The following is a 17255-nucleotide window of genomic DNA, read 5'->3' on the forward strand; positions in this document are numbered from 1 at the left end:
ATAGACTAGATAACCTCACTATCAATTGATCTGCCAGATTCCCAGGCCAGACAGCCTCAGCAGCTACTCATATTCCATAGCTCTCCCTCACCTGGAAATTTGCTATTTCTGACTTTCCCCTGTACATTCCATTAGTTCCCACTAGCTTTCCAGATTACAAAAAAAAAAAAAAAAACCCTTTTCTTTCTGATTATAAAAGCTTAATAAGCTATCACAAAAAAATTAGAAAATACAGAAAAAGGTAAAGAGGAAATGCAGTGGCAAAGCCCAGTCCCAGAGCGAACCAGGGCCAGTCTGAGGATGCACTCCCGCCTTCTGCTCTTGCACAGACTCAGAGCCCGGCTCTCCACCCTGGACGGTGACTCTGCTCTGGTGTGAGCCTCCCGCCTCCCACATCAGTGCCCAGTGGATATTTTTGTGAATTGTGAGCTTCCCCCTCCAGCTCTGGGTGGACACTGAGGAACCCTGGAGCTGCCCTGGCTGGGCAAGCCCCTCTGCGACCCAGCAGGCTTTGTGTTTAGGACTCTCCAGCCCCAGGGTTTGCTCATGGGATGAAGTCCCATCCAAGACAAACTTCATGGAGGAGAATGGGCAAGACCTCACATCCCAGACCGACTTTGAGCCCAATCAGATCGCTGGCAACTTTCTCTAAGCCCCACTGGGGAATGTAGACAGAACAGCCATTACAGTAAATTGTGGCTGCCTCAGAAGACCCCACGACCTCCTTCCTGCCAGGTATCCCTCGGTGTTTGTTCTCTCCCATCAGTCCGGGGCCCAGGCTGGCCCACAGGTAGCACCTACCCTGCAATGACAGAATCTTCTGTCCTTCACCTACATGGCACTGAGTAGGGGCAGAGAGACCCAGCTGCAGCTCTGATCTCTGGCCTCAGTTACCTGGATACGGGAGAGTCTGGGGCTGGAAGTGGAGGGGCAGAACATGGGTAAATCTCCCCCGGGCCAAGCAGTCCCCAGTGGCCATTAGTGCCTCCTGCCTCAAGGAAAACCTCAGAGCCATCTCTGGGCACCTCTCAGGATTCCAGGTGCCTTGAGTCCAGGCCTTCATATAGCAGGTGAGAGAAGAAAGAATACACCTTGTGCTTATCCACTGCAGAGCCCTGACTGGCAGCAAGGGACCTGCCAATATGGTGGGCAGCAGACAGATGACTGGCACCCCCAGGCATGCTGGGCTCCACTCCAGGAGGCCCTGGGAAGAGTGATGGAGGATCCCGGGTGGGCCCTGGCCAGCTCCTCGCTTCCCACCCCAGACGAGCCCAGCAGGGAAGACTGGAAGCAATGGTCCTGTCCTGCGCTGTAGTGGCTGGGGGCGGCGTCTGCCCTCACCGACTGGCAGCAGGCAGGCACTCTGGGAAGTGGCTTTGGTTCTTGACCCTAGCAGTCCTGAGGTTTGAGGGCAGCCCTGCGTACTGCTCCTCCCAGACCCATCCCACATCGCCTCAGAGGACATTCCCTCTTTTGCCTTCTGAAGGTCAAGTCGGGATGTCCTACAGGGGAGAAGGATAGCTTTTGAGTCTCCTCATCCTCGCTGCCATCTGCTGACATCTCCACCCGTCGCCAGCGTCCAGGGATGAGGACACACCAGCTCCCAGCCCATGCGGGCACTTGCCCTGGACCCTGGAAAATGTTCCGTGGGGTCTCTCTCTTTCCAGCTGAGACTTTTGCCCCATCCCCTTCCCCCACCCTTCACCACTGAAACCATGTACCACGTTTCCCTGCCCCCTCACCCACTCTCCCCATAGGAGTAACTGCCGTGGCACAGACAATGAGGCTGTATTGATTAGTACAATTCCTGGGCACCTCCGGCCCGTCTCCCCGGGAGCTAGGACAATGCAGCTTTGATACACAGAGCAGATTCTCAGCAGGTCCTTGGGCTGGGGGAGCCCTCACACCCCCACTCTCCTCCCCCTCGCCCCCGCCACACAGCTAACTCTTCCTGCACTCCTTTGCACAGTTGCAACTTTCTGGGTCACTTTGGCTGGTGTCTGTCTCGCTTGCCGGCTGTGCCTGCCCCTCCCTGGCACGGACCACTCAGCCCCTCTCCCCACCCGCAGCCCAGCCTCTCAGCCTGCTCTGGCACCAAGGAGGGGGCTCAACCTTCTGGAAGGTGACTGACCTGTTCTGGGGAAGAGGGGGCCACAGGTCCATGAGCCACGGCCATCCCGGGGCGAGCGATCGCAGCCCGCGTGTCTCCGCCGCTCATTCACACCTCTGCCAGCTCCAGGGCGACACTGACGCATCCCCTGCCTCTCTCACTGCTGGGCTGGGCAGCGTCAATTACTTTCACCTCATCTCCTCCCGAAGCTCTGCCTACCCCCTCCCCTGGCCCTGCCCCTCCGGCCAGTCCTCATGCAGCCCAGCACGGGTACTCCGGAGCTGGAGAGTGGGGTGTGTGGGGTTTGTTCTGTTTTTCCCTTGTTCCCAGCAAGTAACTGGAACAAAACACACACACACATACACATACACACACACACACACACACACACACACCAGAGTCAGGCAGAGCGGGTGAGAGGGTGGCTCACTGCCCCCACAGAGCTGACCAGACACTGTCTGAGCCCACAGGCTGGGCTCCTGCTAGGGTAGTTGGGTGTCTGATGAGTGATGGGGTCTGCCCTGTTGGGCCCTAGATGGTGACTGGCAGCAGGATGGAAGGCACAGTCCACAGGGAAGCACCAGAGCAGCTCAGGCTCCTCAGAGGGGTGCAGGCTGGGAGAAACCAAGCCCTAAGGCTGCTAGGGCTGTACCTGACCCCCCCACCCCATCAGAGATGGGGACTCCCAACCTGCCAGGATGATGGGGCATCTTCCTAGGAGAATGTGACTGACCACGCAAGAAAGCCCTGGCCTAGTGAACCACGCTGTCACCTGTCTGAACAAAGATGGTGTTAGCCAAGGGGGCAGTCATCCCAGAGTCCAGACAAAGGGGGGCTGTGGAATAAGAGCGCGTGAGGATTTGCACCGTGGTGCTCAGAAGCCGCGGTGCTAGTCTGGGAGTGTGTGCAGCGTGGGCTGGTAGGTCCAGTGGTGTTGTCACCATGACTGTGGTGGGATGCCACTCAGACCCATCCAGTCCCTTTCTCTGAGGCCACACACACTGGCCAGTCTCCTGCTGATCCCAAGATACCGCAGACCAGTGGCTCGGAAGGTGGGCATATGTGTTCCAGTGCCGGGAAAGTGTCAGGCCCTTTGGAAACTGGTCAGTCAGCAGAAGGCTTGGCTTATCGTAGGACCTCAGGAAATATCAGTCAGATGGACACGTGCATGAACTCTGGTGTAAGAAAAGCTTTCCTGTGAGTTTGGTGAGTGTGCAACCCCGTAGGGAACATAAGGAGTTTTGTCAAGCACAGGATGACATTAAAATGAAAAAACAGGGCCGGATTCGGTGGCTCACGCCTGTAATCCCAGCACTTTGGAAGGAGGGCAGATCACAAGGTCAGGAGTTCGAGACTGACCTGACCAACATGGTGAGACTAACCCCATCTCTACTAAAAATACAAAATTAGCTGGGCGTGATGGCACATGCCTGTAATCCCAGCTACTCGGGAGGCTGAGGCGGTAGAATCGCTTGAACCCAGGAGGCGGAGGTTCCAGTGAGCCAAGATCATGCCATTGCACTCCAGCCTGGGCAACAAGAGCAAAACTCCCTCTCAAAAATAATAATAATAATAATAATAATAATAAATAAAAAGATAGCTGGGGCACAGTGGCTTAGGTCTGTTATCCCATTGCTTTGGGAAGCCAAGGCAGGAGGGTCACTTGAGGTCAGGAGTTCATGACCAGCCTGGACAACATAGTGAGATCCTGTCTCTACAAAAAACTGGCCAGGTGTGGTGGTGTGTACCTATAGTCCCAGCGACTCAGGAGACTGAGAAGGGAGGATTGCTTGCACCCACACGTTGGAAGCTGTAGTGAGCTATGATCACACCACTGCACTCCAAACTGGGTGACAAAGTGAGACCTTGTTTCAAAAAATTAATAAAAAATAAATTTTAAAGCAAGATAAAAAGTCACAGGCTTTAGAGTTTGACAGACCTGGGTCAAACCCTAGCTCTGTCAGTTTCTCACCATATATAACCTTAGGCAAGTCCCTTAACATGTCGGATCTCAGTTTTTGCATCTCTAAAATGGGGATACCACCCGCCAATCATTGAACCTAGTGAGCAGTAGTAATAATGGTAACAGAAAATACATAGTAAGTGCTTGCTGTGGGCCAGGCACTGTCCTGGCTCAGCATACATGGGACACTTGCTTCAGAGACAGCCCGTCACCCTGTGGGCACTCACCTAGTATGGTACAAGTTAACTTCCCATATGTTAACTCATTGGGTCCTCCCAGCTGTCCCATGAGGTAGGTCCATTATTATCTCCATGTTGGTTTGGGGAAGATGGGGACAGGCCTTGGCTCAAGCAAGTGTCCTAAGGATGGCCTCAGATCCTACTGACTCAGCTTCTCACTCAGCCAGCCTCATGCGCCTGGTCCTCAGACACACTCCCTTGACTTCCTGCAGGCGCAGACTGAGGGCCAAGGCACTGGCTGGGCCACTGGCTCCAGGAAGGTCCAGTCACCCATGATGCCCAAATGCTCACTTCCACCCAGGGTGGGCTCTGGGCTCTGGCTGCCCTGGCCTGGGCCGGGTGCCCAGAACAGGCAGCCCTGGCTGGACGGCTTTCCCTGCTCTGGCCATGGGGACATGAGGCGGCAGCAGCCCAGCTGGGCCCTGGCCGTAATGAGACCTCATTAGCGAGATCCAGCTGCTCCAGCCCCACTTAGGAAGGCTGACTCCCCCAGCTCCCGCCTCTGACTTTTCCTAATAAGAATGGGCATGCTTCCAGAGGGGCAAGGAGGCTAGGGTCTTTGTTGTCCCCTGTGACTCTGGAGGGACGGTCCAGTTGAGCTGGGACTGAGAAGTGCCAGGGATGGGGGAGGGCTGCAGGGCAGCTGAGTGGGAGGCCAGGCTACAGGCCTCCCTGAGTAGGTGGGCTACAGAGGAAGTGGGGAGGAAGAGGGAGGGCAGGCCCCCTGACCTGAGAGGAAGCTGAAGAAGGCTGGGCCTTTTCCTCTGGATCTAGATATTGTCCATTTCACTAAGGAGCGGGTAGCTGCTAATCTAGGATAAGCGGAAGGTCATTGCTTAGGCTGTCCTGGCTAGAAGAGCACCTCCACTGTGCTAGGCCTTACCTAAGGAGAATGGCCACTGTGTGCCAATCCCTGAGCCAGGATAGCATTTACTGGGTGTCAAATCTTGTACTGGAAGCACCTGCTGTGTGCGAGAACCTGCATCAGTAGAATGCCCACCGTGTGCCATGTCCGATGCTGAGATAGCACTCATTGTGTGTCAGCCCCAGGTGAGGAGCCCCTATGGTGTGCTAGGTCCTGCACTAGGGGAGTACCCCAGGTATGCTGAATTCTGTGCCAGGTAAAGACCCAATGTGTGCCCAGCTCTGAGCTGGGTGAGCGCCCACTGCGTGCCTGGCAGTGTGCTAGATGAATGCCTACAGGGTGACAGGCTGTCTTCTAAGGGAGTGTCTAATGTGTGCCAAGTCTGCACTAGCTGAGCATTTGCCACATGCTAAGACTTGGGTTAGGTGAGTGGCCAGGCAGGGACAGGCCCTCTACCAAGGGAGTGTCCAAGGTGTGCCAAACTTTGTGCTTGGTGACCTCCCAGTAAGGTACCAAGCCTGCACTAGTTGAGCACTTGCTACATGCCAACACTTGGGCTGGGTGAGTCCCCACTATGTGCCAGGTCCTATGACGGGTGCTATAGACAGGAGGTGCCCAAACCCTCAGGGCAAAACATATGAGAACAGGTCAGGGTGGGGCAGCCCCTGGTGGCCTGTGGTGCTTGCAAGGCCTCCTGGGATTTGGATGCTCTGGCACCCAGAGCCCTAATCCAAATGAGTCTGTTCCTGTTCATTGTGAGGCTTCCCCGTGGCAGAAACAATCAGCGTGCTCAGACATGAGAAGAGGTCAAGGAAGCCCGCCAAGACCCGGACTGCCCAAGACTCTGCATGAGTGGGCAGTGGCACTAGGGAGGGGACCGAGGTGGCCAGCCTGGGAAATGGTGTGACATTGGTGGGTGAAGGATTAAAACTGAGCTAGTGGGGGCTCTCTTGCCTCCTGTCCTGGGTCCCTCTCCTCCAGCCCATTGTCCTTTGAGACCTAGGTGGCCCTGCTCCACACGTGTATGAGGGCCTAGGTCTCCACGGAAGGACCACCCCACCCACCCCCTAGTGCCCCCAAGCATCCCAGCTGCTCCCAGGCTTGGAGGCACCCTGGCCAGCTGGGTTCTCGCACAGCCCTGTCCTAGGAGCTGCTGAGGCGTGAGGGAAGCAGCTGAGCTGGCCTGGCAGAGACCATCTGGGCTGGGAGTGAGGGAGGGACACGTGCAGTGGGCATGTGGGCCTGGGCATGTGCTGGTAAGCTGCTTGTTACCCATGGGGCACTGGCTGTAGCATCCAGCAGAAGCTCCAAGGATAACACAGGGTGTCTGCCGACACTGAAGAGACTTGGAGGGTCAGTGTCCTCACACCCAAACCTGGGTAAAGTGGGATAGAAGTGAGGATCCCATGGTAGGGGCCAGTGCCTGCTCCATGCATGCCAGGGTACAAACAGAGCAGCAGAAGCCACAGAGAACTGTGATGGTCCAAGTGCATGGTTACACACATGCCCCTTAACATCCTCTTTTGATCTACCAGGGTATCCAAAGAAGAAGCCTGTCAGAATGATGCTTCCTTAGTTACTGGCCATAGGAAGACATGGGAGACACAAACGTGCTGACTGGGCTGCCTGTGTTAGCAGAGATGGGGTTCGGCTGGGACCAGCTGCCCTGTGCACCTCAGAGGCTGTGTCTAGAGACAAGCACTGAACGGAGGTGGCTTCAGTCCCAAACTGGAACCCAAGAATAGAGTGGAATAGTCCAAGGTCATCAGCAGAGCTGAAAAGGAAGCAGGAATAGAATCTCCAAGCAACCACTGGGGGTGCCCATGGGACAGATGCTATGAGCCTCAAAGGCAGCAACAGTGGGCAAAAGCCAAAGGGCAGAGAGCGGGGAGGAGAGTGAGCCTCAGCTATCTTTAGGCACATCCTAGTGCTGGGAACAGGAGTCCCAAGGCAGCATTCCCATCCACAGACAGGCTGGCCGGGCCGACCGGGAGAGCACAGTCCGGGAAGCTCAGTTCAGGCAGGGACTCTGGGACACGGGGACCCATGCCCTCTGTGCTGCTCATATCTCTCTGCCTGCCCTCCTCCCAGTCCTTCCAAGTCACTCCAGAGAAAGAAAAGCAACCAGGGAGGACTCAGAGGTTTCATGGGGCTCAGAATCTCCAGGGTAGGAAGGGACAGGGCCACACCCCCTTCCTATCACAAGCCCATGGCAATTCCAAGACTTCTTCAGGAAAGGTGGGGCCATGTTTGGGTTCTCAGATGGGATTCACCCCTAGCAAGTGTTCAGGTTCATAAGACCTCCATCTGGGCCCATTTCTGACCACCCAGATTTCAGGAATCTCAGGAATACTTTCAGGAGCTTGGTTCATTCAGACTTACTCCAATCAGTCAATCAGTAGGGGGCTAGACAAGAGGGATGGGGCCAGGGGTTGGATGCTGGAGGTTCAGAACAGGGCCAGGTAGAAGATCCTGAGCTTGGAACAGAACCACCTGGTTCTCTCCCACAAACTGTTCTTTTTAAATTTTTTAAAATTTCTTTTCTTTTTTTTTTTTTTGAGACAGAGCCCTGCTCTACTGCCCAGGCTGGAGTGCAGTGGCACGATCTCGGCTCACTGTAGCTGGGATTACAGGTGCATACCACCACATCTGGCTAATTTTTGTAGTAGAGACAAGGTTTCACCATGTTGGCCAGGTTGGTCTCAAACTCCTGACCTCAGATGATCTGCCTGCCTCAGCCTCCCAAAGTGCTGGGATTACAGGCGTGAGCCACCACACCCAGCCCAAGTTGTTCTTTTAAACTAGGTACTTTGAGTCCCAGAAATCTTTGGTGAGAGACAGGGCTTGTTTGGGGAGGGCTCAGTAAAGACCCCAGGCCAGTGAATCTTTCATTAAATGAGAAAAGCCACACCAGAGATTGACAGGATGGGAGCTGCTGAGGGAGGGACTGTCCATGGTCAGTCCCTGGTCCCCACCCCCGGCAGCCGTCCAGTCTAGCCTGTCCCCAGGGAAGAGCTCAAGAGAAGGAAGACAACCGTTGCCTCTGGGACAGGATTTGGCATCACTTTCCTGGTTCCTGCTTCTGGTGCTGACCTGATCCCTCCATCAGCTAGTCTTGCTCCTTCAAGAACCTCACCCAGGCCGGGCGCAGTGGCTCATGCCTGTAATCCCAGCACTTTGGGAGGCCAAGGCGTGTGGATCACCTGAGGTCAGAAGTTTGAGATCAGCCTGGCCAACATGGTGAAACACCGTCTCTACCAAAAATACAAAATTAGCTAGGCTTGGTGGCACATGCCTGTAATCCCAGCTACTCGGGAGGCTGAGGCATGAGAATCGCTTGAACCCGAGAGGGGGCAGAGGTTGCAGTGAGCCGAGATCACACCACTGCACTCTAGCCCAGGCACAGAGTGAGACTTGGTCTCAAAAAAATTACAAAAATAAAAAGAATCTCACCCACCGCCCTGTGTCTCATGGCCTCACCACTACCTCCCCTGTGCTCTAAGGTTGAGGGCAAAGAAAAGCCAGGACTTGGGGAAAGGGTGGAGAGAGATTTTCTGACAGTCCTCAGGAGAGCACTCAAAACAAAATGTTGTTACTTTTCAGACTGAGAAGGACCCAGAGAAGTGGAGAAAAACCAGGCAGGGTCTGAGGGAGGAGCCCTTGATCAGCACAGACTGAAGCCGCCCGCACAGCCCCACGCTCCACTGTCCTTTCAGCACATGAGTGACCTTCTGTCTGCAGCACCTCTGTGACAAGGATGGGGCGCACACCTCCTGCCTTCTGGCAGATCTTCGTGGGCTCTGTGGGCTTGGAGCCTGACACTCTCTGACCTGGTAGATGAGGGGCTACCTGCCCATGCTGGGGTCAGCTGGGAACTCAGGAGCCCTGGCAGTGCTGGCCTTCTTAAGCCTTCCTGTCATGGCAAGCAGCTGGCAGGAGGTCGTGGGGGCAGGGCTTGGGACTCCCCTTCCTCCCCACAGTCTGGCCTCTGTACTCACCAGCATCCCTTTGGCACCTTTTCCTACCATGGCGGCGGTGGGTTGGGGCTTTGGTGATGGGGACCACACTCACAGGCTCTGCTTCCAGCGCCTTTCAGGCCACAGACCTCAAGAGCTGTGGAGAGAGCAGAGGGTGAGGTGAAGACTTGGTCATGTGGCCCACAGGGCTCTCCAGACAGGTAGTGCAGAGCCGCCCACCACCAGCTGGCCCAGGCCCCCTGCTAAGCCATGTCCACATCCTGCTCCTTTCTTTCTGGAAGACCCTCAGATGCAGCTCCTTCCCAGTGCCCCCAACCTTTCCCCTGGATCTCTTGATCTCCAGGCTTCCTGTCCCAATGGGCAAAGGTCTATTTTTGACTCTCCAGATGCCCAATCCTGTAAAAGATAAAAAATGAATACCAAACTGGGATGGAGTCCAGTTCCTTCATGGTCTGTGTGAATGGCTTCACCCTTTCCCAGAGGGGAATCAGCTCCGGTCAGCACACTCTCCTCATCCTCACCCCAGCCAGGCAGCCATGATGGCCCTACCCATCTGGGTGGCACCCAGTGTGGGCTCCAGGGCAGCTGGGCTTGTTGTCATGTCATTCACTTGGACCGAGCTCTGGGCGGGTCACACACCCCTGTGCAGCCACGCCTCCTTGCACTCCCAGCTGTCCCCTCCACAGCAGTTCACCAGGTGAAATTCTACAAATCCTCAGCACTGCACCAGGCTAAATGTCACCTCTTCTCTGCAGCCTTTTCTGACCCACTCTCTCAAAAGAATAAAAAAGTTGCTTCCTCCTTTCTGTTTTGTGCAAATCTCTACTAGTATTCTTATTTCATATGACACTTATTTGCTTTTAAGTTCATCAACCATGAGTCAGTGAGTTCCCCGAGAGCTTGGGACTGTTTCTTTTACCCTCTGTGCCCAGCATGTTGCACAGCACTGGGCTTGCAAGAAGTGTTAGTTGAATTGAAATGGAGGGAAATAGCGAAGGCAGGACCTCTGGAATGAGGGATCCAGACCAGCCCAGGATCTTGTGGGAAGCATCTGAGGGGCAAGGTGGGGCTGGCGAGCTGTGGGGCAGCAGCCACGTGTAAGGAGCAGCCCCACGGCAATGCTGGTGCACACTGGCTTAATGTCAGATGGGATGGAAGAAAGGTTAGTTTTTGACAGGCCTCAGGAGAAATCCATCTTCAGAGAGCCTTAAAGAGTTGTCTCATTGCATTCCAGCCTGGGTGACAGAGCGAGGTTCGGTCTCAAAAAAAAAAAAAAAAAAAAAAAAAAAAAGAGTTATCTTGGCCGGACGTGGTGGCTCATGCCTGTAATCCCAGTACTTTAGGAGGCCAAGGCAGGTGGATTACCTGAGCTCAGGAGTTCGACACCATCCTGGCCAACATGGCGAAACCTGGTCTCTACTAAAATTACAAAAATTAGCTGGGCGTGGTGGCGGGTGCCTGTAATCCCAGCTACTCGGGAGGCTGAGGCAGGAGAATCTCTGGAACCTGGGAGGCGGAGGTTGCAGTGAGCCGAGATCACACCACTACACTCCAGCCTGGGCGACAGCAAGACTCGATCTCAGAAAAAAAAAAAAAAATTGTCTCATGGGAGGAAACCCTTCCTCAGGGCCTAGACCAAGGAAGGATTACAGCTCTGCCTCTCTCTGGAGCCTTTCCTGCCTTCCCAGGGAGTCTGTTCCCAAGGCTACTCTGGGCAACTGTGCCCTACCCAAAGCCACCTGTCAAGGGCCACCTCTCACCTACAAGCCCAGGAAGTCTCTGGAAGGCTGGAGGAGAGATGAGGAGGCTGCTCTTTGCCTATGCAAATCAGCCTTTGGCTTTTTTAGGCCCTTTGCCCTGGCTGCCTGGTCTCCTGCAGAGCTTCTCTTAGGGCACGGTGGGGACAAGATGTGACCCAGGCTGGCCTGTGGCTCAACTTCTTCTCCTAAAGAAGTTCCTGCTCATGGCTTTGGTCTGCTGGGCGCAAGTAAAGAAAGACGGGGGTGTGCTCCCTCAAAAGGAGATCACACCTTGTCTTCTCTCACCCCTGTGCCTCCCTCTCCAGCTGTAAACTCTAGATTTGACTCCCTTAAAGCCACCTCTCCTCAGTCAAGGACTAATAATGACAATGATGATAGTAACAGCAGATGGCATTAGAAAGAGCCATGTCAGCTGGGTGCAGTGGCTCATGCCTGTAATCCCAGCACTTTGGAAGGCCGAGGTGGGCGGATCACCTGAGGTCAAGAGTTCGAGACCAGCCTGACCAATATGGTGAAATCCCGTCTCTACTACAAATATAAAAATTAACCAGATGTGGTGGTATGTGCCTGTAGTCCCAGCTACTCGGGAGTCTGAGACAGGAGAATCGCTTGAATCCGGGAGTCAGAGATTGCAGTGAGCCGAGATCACACCATTGCTCTCCAGCCTGGGTGACAGAGTGAGACTTTGTCTTAAAAAAAAAAAAAAAAAAAAAAAAAAAAAGCCACGTCACGGGTTGGAAATTATTAAGCCCACTGGTCAGGTAAGTGAACTGAGGACACTGTGTCTCCAAACGTAGGCTGCAGAGGGCCCTCACCCAGGTTATCCTGGAATTCCTCCTAGTTTATCATCAGAGAGACGGACTCGGAGAGGTCAAATGCCTTCCTTGTAAGTGCTCGAGTGAGGACTTGAACTAGGTTTTCAGACCTGACATCTCTGACTCTGACATCTCTGACTCTGACATCTCTGACTGCAAATGCAGTCCCTGCCCTCAGGTAGTTCGTGGACTGGAGGGAAAAGACTGCTTCATGGCGGCTTCCAGGAGAATGAGCTGGGTGTAAAGCTTTGCTGCTTCTCCTGCCTTTGACATTCCTGTTACGTGGCCCCATCCATCCATTCAGAAAACACCAACTGATTGCCCATGGCGTCCAGCCCCTTCTACGTGTGGAAGATCCACAACACCAGGCCCCACACATGCCCCTGAAGCATTTGTGGGCCACCGCTGACAGGCAGCAGTGGGTCACAGAGGCAGTCTAGCACAAAATAAAGAGCTCGGGCTCTGGGATCTGATAGGCCTGGGCTGGATTTCTGGCTCAGCTACTCACTAGGTATATGATTTCAAGTAAGTTACTCAACCTCTTTGAGCCTTAGTTTTCTCAGTCTGGAAGATGGGGCTAATAGTAATTTCCTCATAAGTTCTGAAGTTTCTGCCTAATTTTTGTCCTTACCACAAGCCCTCCACATGTTCCTCCCCTCCAATCTGTTAATCTTCCTGAAGCCCTAAATCCCTGATTCTCTCCAACAGTTTTCCACAGCCAACAGGATATGGCCTAACCTGCTTAGCAGGCATTTATGGCTGACCACAGCTAGACTCATTTATTCCATAATATTGATTGCAGGTCTGTTCTGGGCCAGAACTGTGCTAGGCACCAAGAACTCAAAGGTATCTGCACTCCTGCAGCTTACAGACTAAGGGGAAAGAGTTAAAATGATGACTAAAATTTAAAGAATTACAAACTGAGACCAGGAGCGGTGGCCCACGCCTGTAATCCCAGCACTTTGGGAGGTCAAGGCAGGCGGATCACCTGAGGTCAGGAGTTCGAGACCAGCCTGGCTAACACGGTGAAGGCCCATCTCTATCAAAAATACAAAATCAGCTGGGCGATGTGGTGGGCGCTTGTAATCCCAGCTACTTGGGAGGTTGAGGCAAGAGAATCACTTGAACCCAGGAGGCAGAGGTTGCAGTGAGCCGAGGTCGCGCCATTGCACTCCAGCCTGGGAAAAAAGAGGGAACCTCTGTCTCAAAAAATAAAAAATAAAGAATTGCATACTGAGATAAAGGATGTAAAGAGAAAGACTGTGTTATGAGACTCTACAGTAGGGGGCCTGGCCTTGTGTAAGACTAGCGGAGGGCTTCCCTGAGGAAGTGATGTTTAAGGGCCTAAAGGAGTAAATTAGGCAAAGTGGCAATAATGAGGAAGAGAAGAGGAACAGAGAGTCAAGCAAATGAAACAATATGTGGAAAGGCTCTGAGGCTGGAGCTCAGATAGTCAGGGGGAAATGGTCAAAGATTAAAGTGGACAGAGAGGCCTGGCCAGGGCCTTTGGGGTCTGGATTTTGGTCTTCATCTTGAGGGCAAGGGTGGCTATTGAAAGCTTTTAAGCAGAAGTTCAACTTCAAGGAGGAGCAATTGGTGGAATGTGCATCTTGAAACCATCCCCCTAGATACAGTGTGGAGAAAGGACTGGAGGGAGGCTGAAGTAGAAGAGAGGAAATCAATTAGAAATGGGCCAGGCCAGGCTGGGCGCGGTGGCTCACACCTGTAATCCCAGCACTTTGGGAGGCTGAGGCAGGCGGATCACCTGAGGTCAGGAGTTGGAGACCAGCCTGACCAACATGGAGAAACCCCGTCTCTATAAAAATACAAAATTAGCCAGACGTGGTGGCACAGGGCTGTAATCCCAGCTACTCAGGAGGCTGAGTCAGGAGAATTGCTTGAACTCCGGAGGTGGAGGTTGCAGTGAGTTGAGATGGCACCATTGCACTCTAGCCTGGGCAACAAGAGCGAAACTCCATCTAAAAAAAAAAAAAAGAAAGAAAGAAAGGAAGGAAGGAAGGAAGGAAACAAGAAAGAAAAGAAAGGAAAGGAAAGGAAAATGAAAGGAAGAAAGGGGCCAGGTCAAAAATGAGGCGGCTCAGGTTAGGAAGGTGACAATAGGGTGAGGAGAGGTGCACAGACTTCAGATAAATATAAAAGGCAACATGGGAAGACTTGGTGATGAATCGGACTGGGTAGGGGGAGGGATAAGAAGGAGTCTCTGGTTTCTGTCGGTGCAGTGGGAAGAAGCCCATCCCAGAGGACAAATGATGGTGAGGCTGCAGGTTTGGTGCGGGGACAGGAGGGCTAGGTTGGTCAAGCTGGTCTGAGCTGCGTGTGAGCCACCCAAAGGCAGATGTTGAGACATCAGTCACGGAACCCTGGCCCATCTTGACAGTCTCACTGCTGAGTATCAGGGCTGTCAGGTCAATCAGTTTTAACGGTCCATCTTGGAAAAGCCCTGGAGTCCTCACTGGGGATGGAAAGGTGACAGGCTTCAAGGACCTCACAGTTTAGTAGGTAGGTAGAGGAAGAAGCATAATTTCCATTCACTGTGATGGAGGAAGTGGAGGAGTTGTGGGAGCAGGAAACAGCCCTTAGTTCTACCTGGGAGCCCAGGTCAGCAACCTGCGGCCATCTGCCGCCACGTGAGACTACCCAGCATTTGCAGAAGGCTCCTGCTTCATGCCTTTGCCCCAGCACCCGTTCCCTCTTTTTGAGCACCCTTGTCCCGATATCCACCTGTATATATCCTACGAATCCTCAAAACCTATCCCAATGCTATTATCTTCATGAAGCCTTCCTAGGTTCTCCCCGTTGCTATCAGCCTTCCTACTGTACCCCCACACTGTGTAAGTCTCAGCACGCTTGCCACACGTAGCAACTGCGGCATGCTTCCTCGTGCCCAAGTCTGGCTCCCTACTAGATGGAGAGTCCTTCCAGGGCAGAGGTGTGCTTCTTCTGTGTCCCCAGAGCCGGGAACTGAGCGGGTACAGCCGCAGTCGCCGCATAGGCCAAGTAAAGGGGGCGTTTTCTCTGCGGTCCTTGGAAACACTTGAGCATGCTCAGTGTCGCCCATTAGTCCCTAGAACCAGTCCCCTCACCCACTACTCTCCAACCTTCTGATGCTCCCTCACTTTGGGAGTCTTTAACCTTTCCGGTTATTCTCTCCTTCCCCATTCCTCGCCCCGCAGCCTTCATTTTCCAACGGCCGCACCCCCACGCTCCTTTCAGCGGAGAAATAGACCGCGCTTTGTGCGGAAGCTGTCAGCGAGCCGGGTCCAGTCTCCTTTAAGAGTGATCCGCGAGGGGGTGTGGCTTGCCGAGAGCAGGCCCGAAAGGGGGTGCGGCTCCTTTAGGTATCTGCGGGCCCGAGGCGCGGAGGCCCTGGGCCGGCGGGCAGGGGCGCGGTCGGCCTCAGAGCAGCGGCACCGCCCGCGGCGTCCCGGTTCCTCGAAGCGGGGCGCGTCCGCTTTAATCGGGAGAGAGATGTGGGGGCACGGGCGTTACATCAGCCGCCACTTGTGGGCCTCAGCTGGCTTGGAGGCGGCGGCCCCGCCCCCGGCCCCTGCGGTGGAAAAGTACCGGGGCGCCGAGGTCCCCGCCCCACGGCCCCGCCCCCGGGCCGGCTCCGGCCCCTCCCGGCCCTCGGGGCAAGCCCCACTCTCCCGCCCGGCCCCGCCGCCTGCTCGCGATCTGCAGTGGCTGCCGGGTGCGGAGCGCCGGCCGGGGGTGGGCGCCCAGGGCTGCTAGGCCGCTGCCCTCACCTGCGGCCGCCCGGCCCCGCCCTAGGCGTGCCGGTAATGAGGGTTGGGGTGGGGAGGGCACGGATTCTTTCCAGGGTAGCAGCCCCCAAAGAACTCCTCGCTCGCTCGCAGTCCCTTCCCAAAGCCGCGGCCAGAGCGCGGACAAAGAGAGGCTGAGTGCGCCAGGACTCTCCCGCGCGGCTTCCCAGGTCCCGCGGGCGCACGGGCACGGGGACCGGCACCGGCGCCGGGAGGGCAGATAGGGAGGCAGTCCGGCTGAAGGGACCAGATAGGCAGCCAGGCTAGCGGGCGCTGAGAGGCGTTGGAGCGAGCGGGAGCCCGCACGCTAGGCGCAGGCACGGCCGACTATCGACCCCCTCAGGCCCCCAGAGCGCAGAACCACTGGCTCTCCGGACGGACCGTGCCACGCTCTGGCTCCGGCGCTACCCGCACAGCCTGCGCCCGCCGCCCCCGATCGAACCGGCGTCTGGCGCCCCCCACCCCCACCCCACGCAGGAGCTCCCCTCCTTCCCTCTCCCTCCCGCTTCAGCTCCTTGGTGACAGCGGTGACACCCAGCCGCGCGCACCTACCGCGACCTTTGCGGCGAGACAGACATCCCGGTGCGTGCACCCACACTCTTACCCACAGATGCCCGCATACATGCGCGATCACACACACACACACACACGCGCACACGCTGGTCCTGGGGCTCAGCCCCGCGTCGGCTCAGACCGACGGCAGGACCGACGGAGGCGCGGGCCCCAGCGTCCCCTTCCCCCAGCCCCCTTACCATGCTGTAGCCCACTGCCCAGGCGTGCTGGGTCCGCACCGCGGTGCGCCCAGGTGGCTTTCTTAAAGTGAAAGTTGCATCAGCTTCCCGAGGCTCTGTGCCGCGCCCGCCCCGCCGCGCCGCTCGCAGCTCTTCCACAGCCTGTTGTGTTTTGGTTTCGGGGAGGCGGGGGCTAAGAGTTTGGTGAAAGTTTGAAGAGTGGAGAAGGCTTGGGAGATCTAGCCAAGTCCCTCCCCTACCCGAAGAGCTCCCCTGGCCGTCCTCCCCTCTCCATCCCATCCCCTCCCCCCGTGCAGACTTCTCAGGCTCCTCCTCCCAGGGAATAAAATTACAAGTCTCTCCAGCTTTCAGATGATTGATCCCCATGAACCCCTGGGAGTGGGCTCCACAAAGGAACCCCCTTCTCCGCCCCTGCCTTGCTGCCCTCCAGCTGGGGCCCTTGAGCAAGCAGATGTGGTCCCCTTCGGGCTAGGGTGGAATAAAGCCAGAAGGCCTGGGGCACTTTGGGGGGCTGAGGCTGGAGTTAGCCCTCCAGGCCCCTGGCCTGCGCCTGCGTTTCCCCTAGAGAGAAGTCAGAGCAAATTCCATTCCCTTTGGAGCAGAGCCGCTAGAGACTGTGGGCACTGCTGGGTAAGGCCTAGGTCCTACTCCTTGGAACTAGAGGGCTCCCTGGAGCCCTTTCTCAAATTTACCTCCTGGACCACCGGCTTGGTCAGCTCTACTTTTGAGGTGGTGTTACAGGGGCTGCAGACACCAACCTGGGATCCCTCCTCCTTCCACGGTGAGACAGACCTGGGTTACAATCTCAGCTAAAAAAAAGTCTTTGCCAAAAGGAGCATTGTGAGCCTCGGTTTCCTCCTCTGTGAAATGGAGAGAAGGGGCTAAGGAAATGCATGTGTGTGTATATAAAACCCATTGCTCCAGGCTGCCTCTGGGGAGTGGTGCCTGGCATTTGGAATGAGGCTCCCACATTTGCATACCTTGTGAGA

The 17255-nt window shown here is 55.4% G+C and overlaps 1 protein-coding gene across 6 annotated transcripts in view; it reads right to left on the reverse strand.

Annotated features, from left to right (window-relative positions):
• SLC6A9 (solute carrier family 6 member 9) overlaps nucleotides 1–16549 on the reverse strand; it is a 35464-nt gene extending 18915 nt beyond the window's left edge. For 2 of the 6 annotated variants that reach the window (XM_010371906.2, XM_030942294.1), the window contains exons 1-2: nucleotides 16267–16549; nucleotides 9176–9290 (exon numbers count right to left, since the gene is read on the reverse strand). In XM_010371906.2, coding sequence (XP_010370208.1) covers nucleotides 9176–9205 — 30 coding nt within the window. In that variant the 5' untranslated portion in view covers nucleotides 9206–9290; nucleotides 16267–16549. Of the gene's footprint in view, nucleotides 1–2131; nucleotides 2256–9175; nucleotides 9291–16266 lie in introns of those variants that run through there. The other 4 variants (XM_030942295.1, XM_030942293.1, XM_030942297.1 and 1 more) reach the window with 3 other exon arrangements.
• Nucleotides 16550–17255: the final 706 nt, after the last annotated feature.

Source organism: Rhinopithecus roxellana, chromosome 12 (genome assembly GCF_007565055.1).
Source record: "Rhinopithecus roxellana isolate Shanxi Qingling chromosome 12, ASM756505v1, whole genome shotgun sequence".
Classification (NCBI taxonomy): Eukaryota; Metazoa; Chordata; class Mammalia; order Primates; family Cercopithecidae; genus Rhinopithecus; species Rhinopithecus roxellana.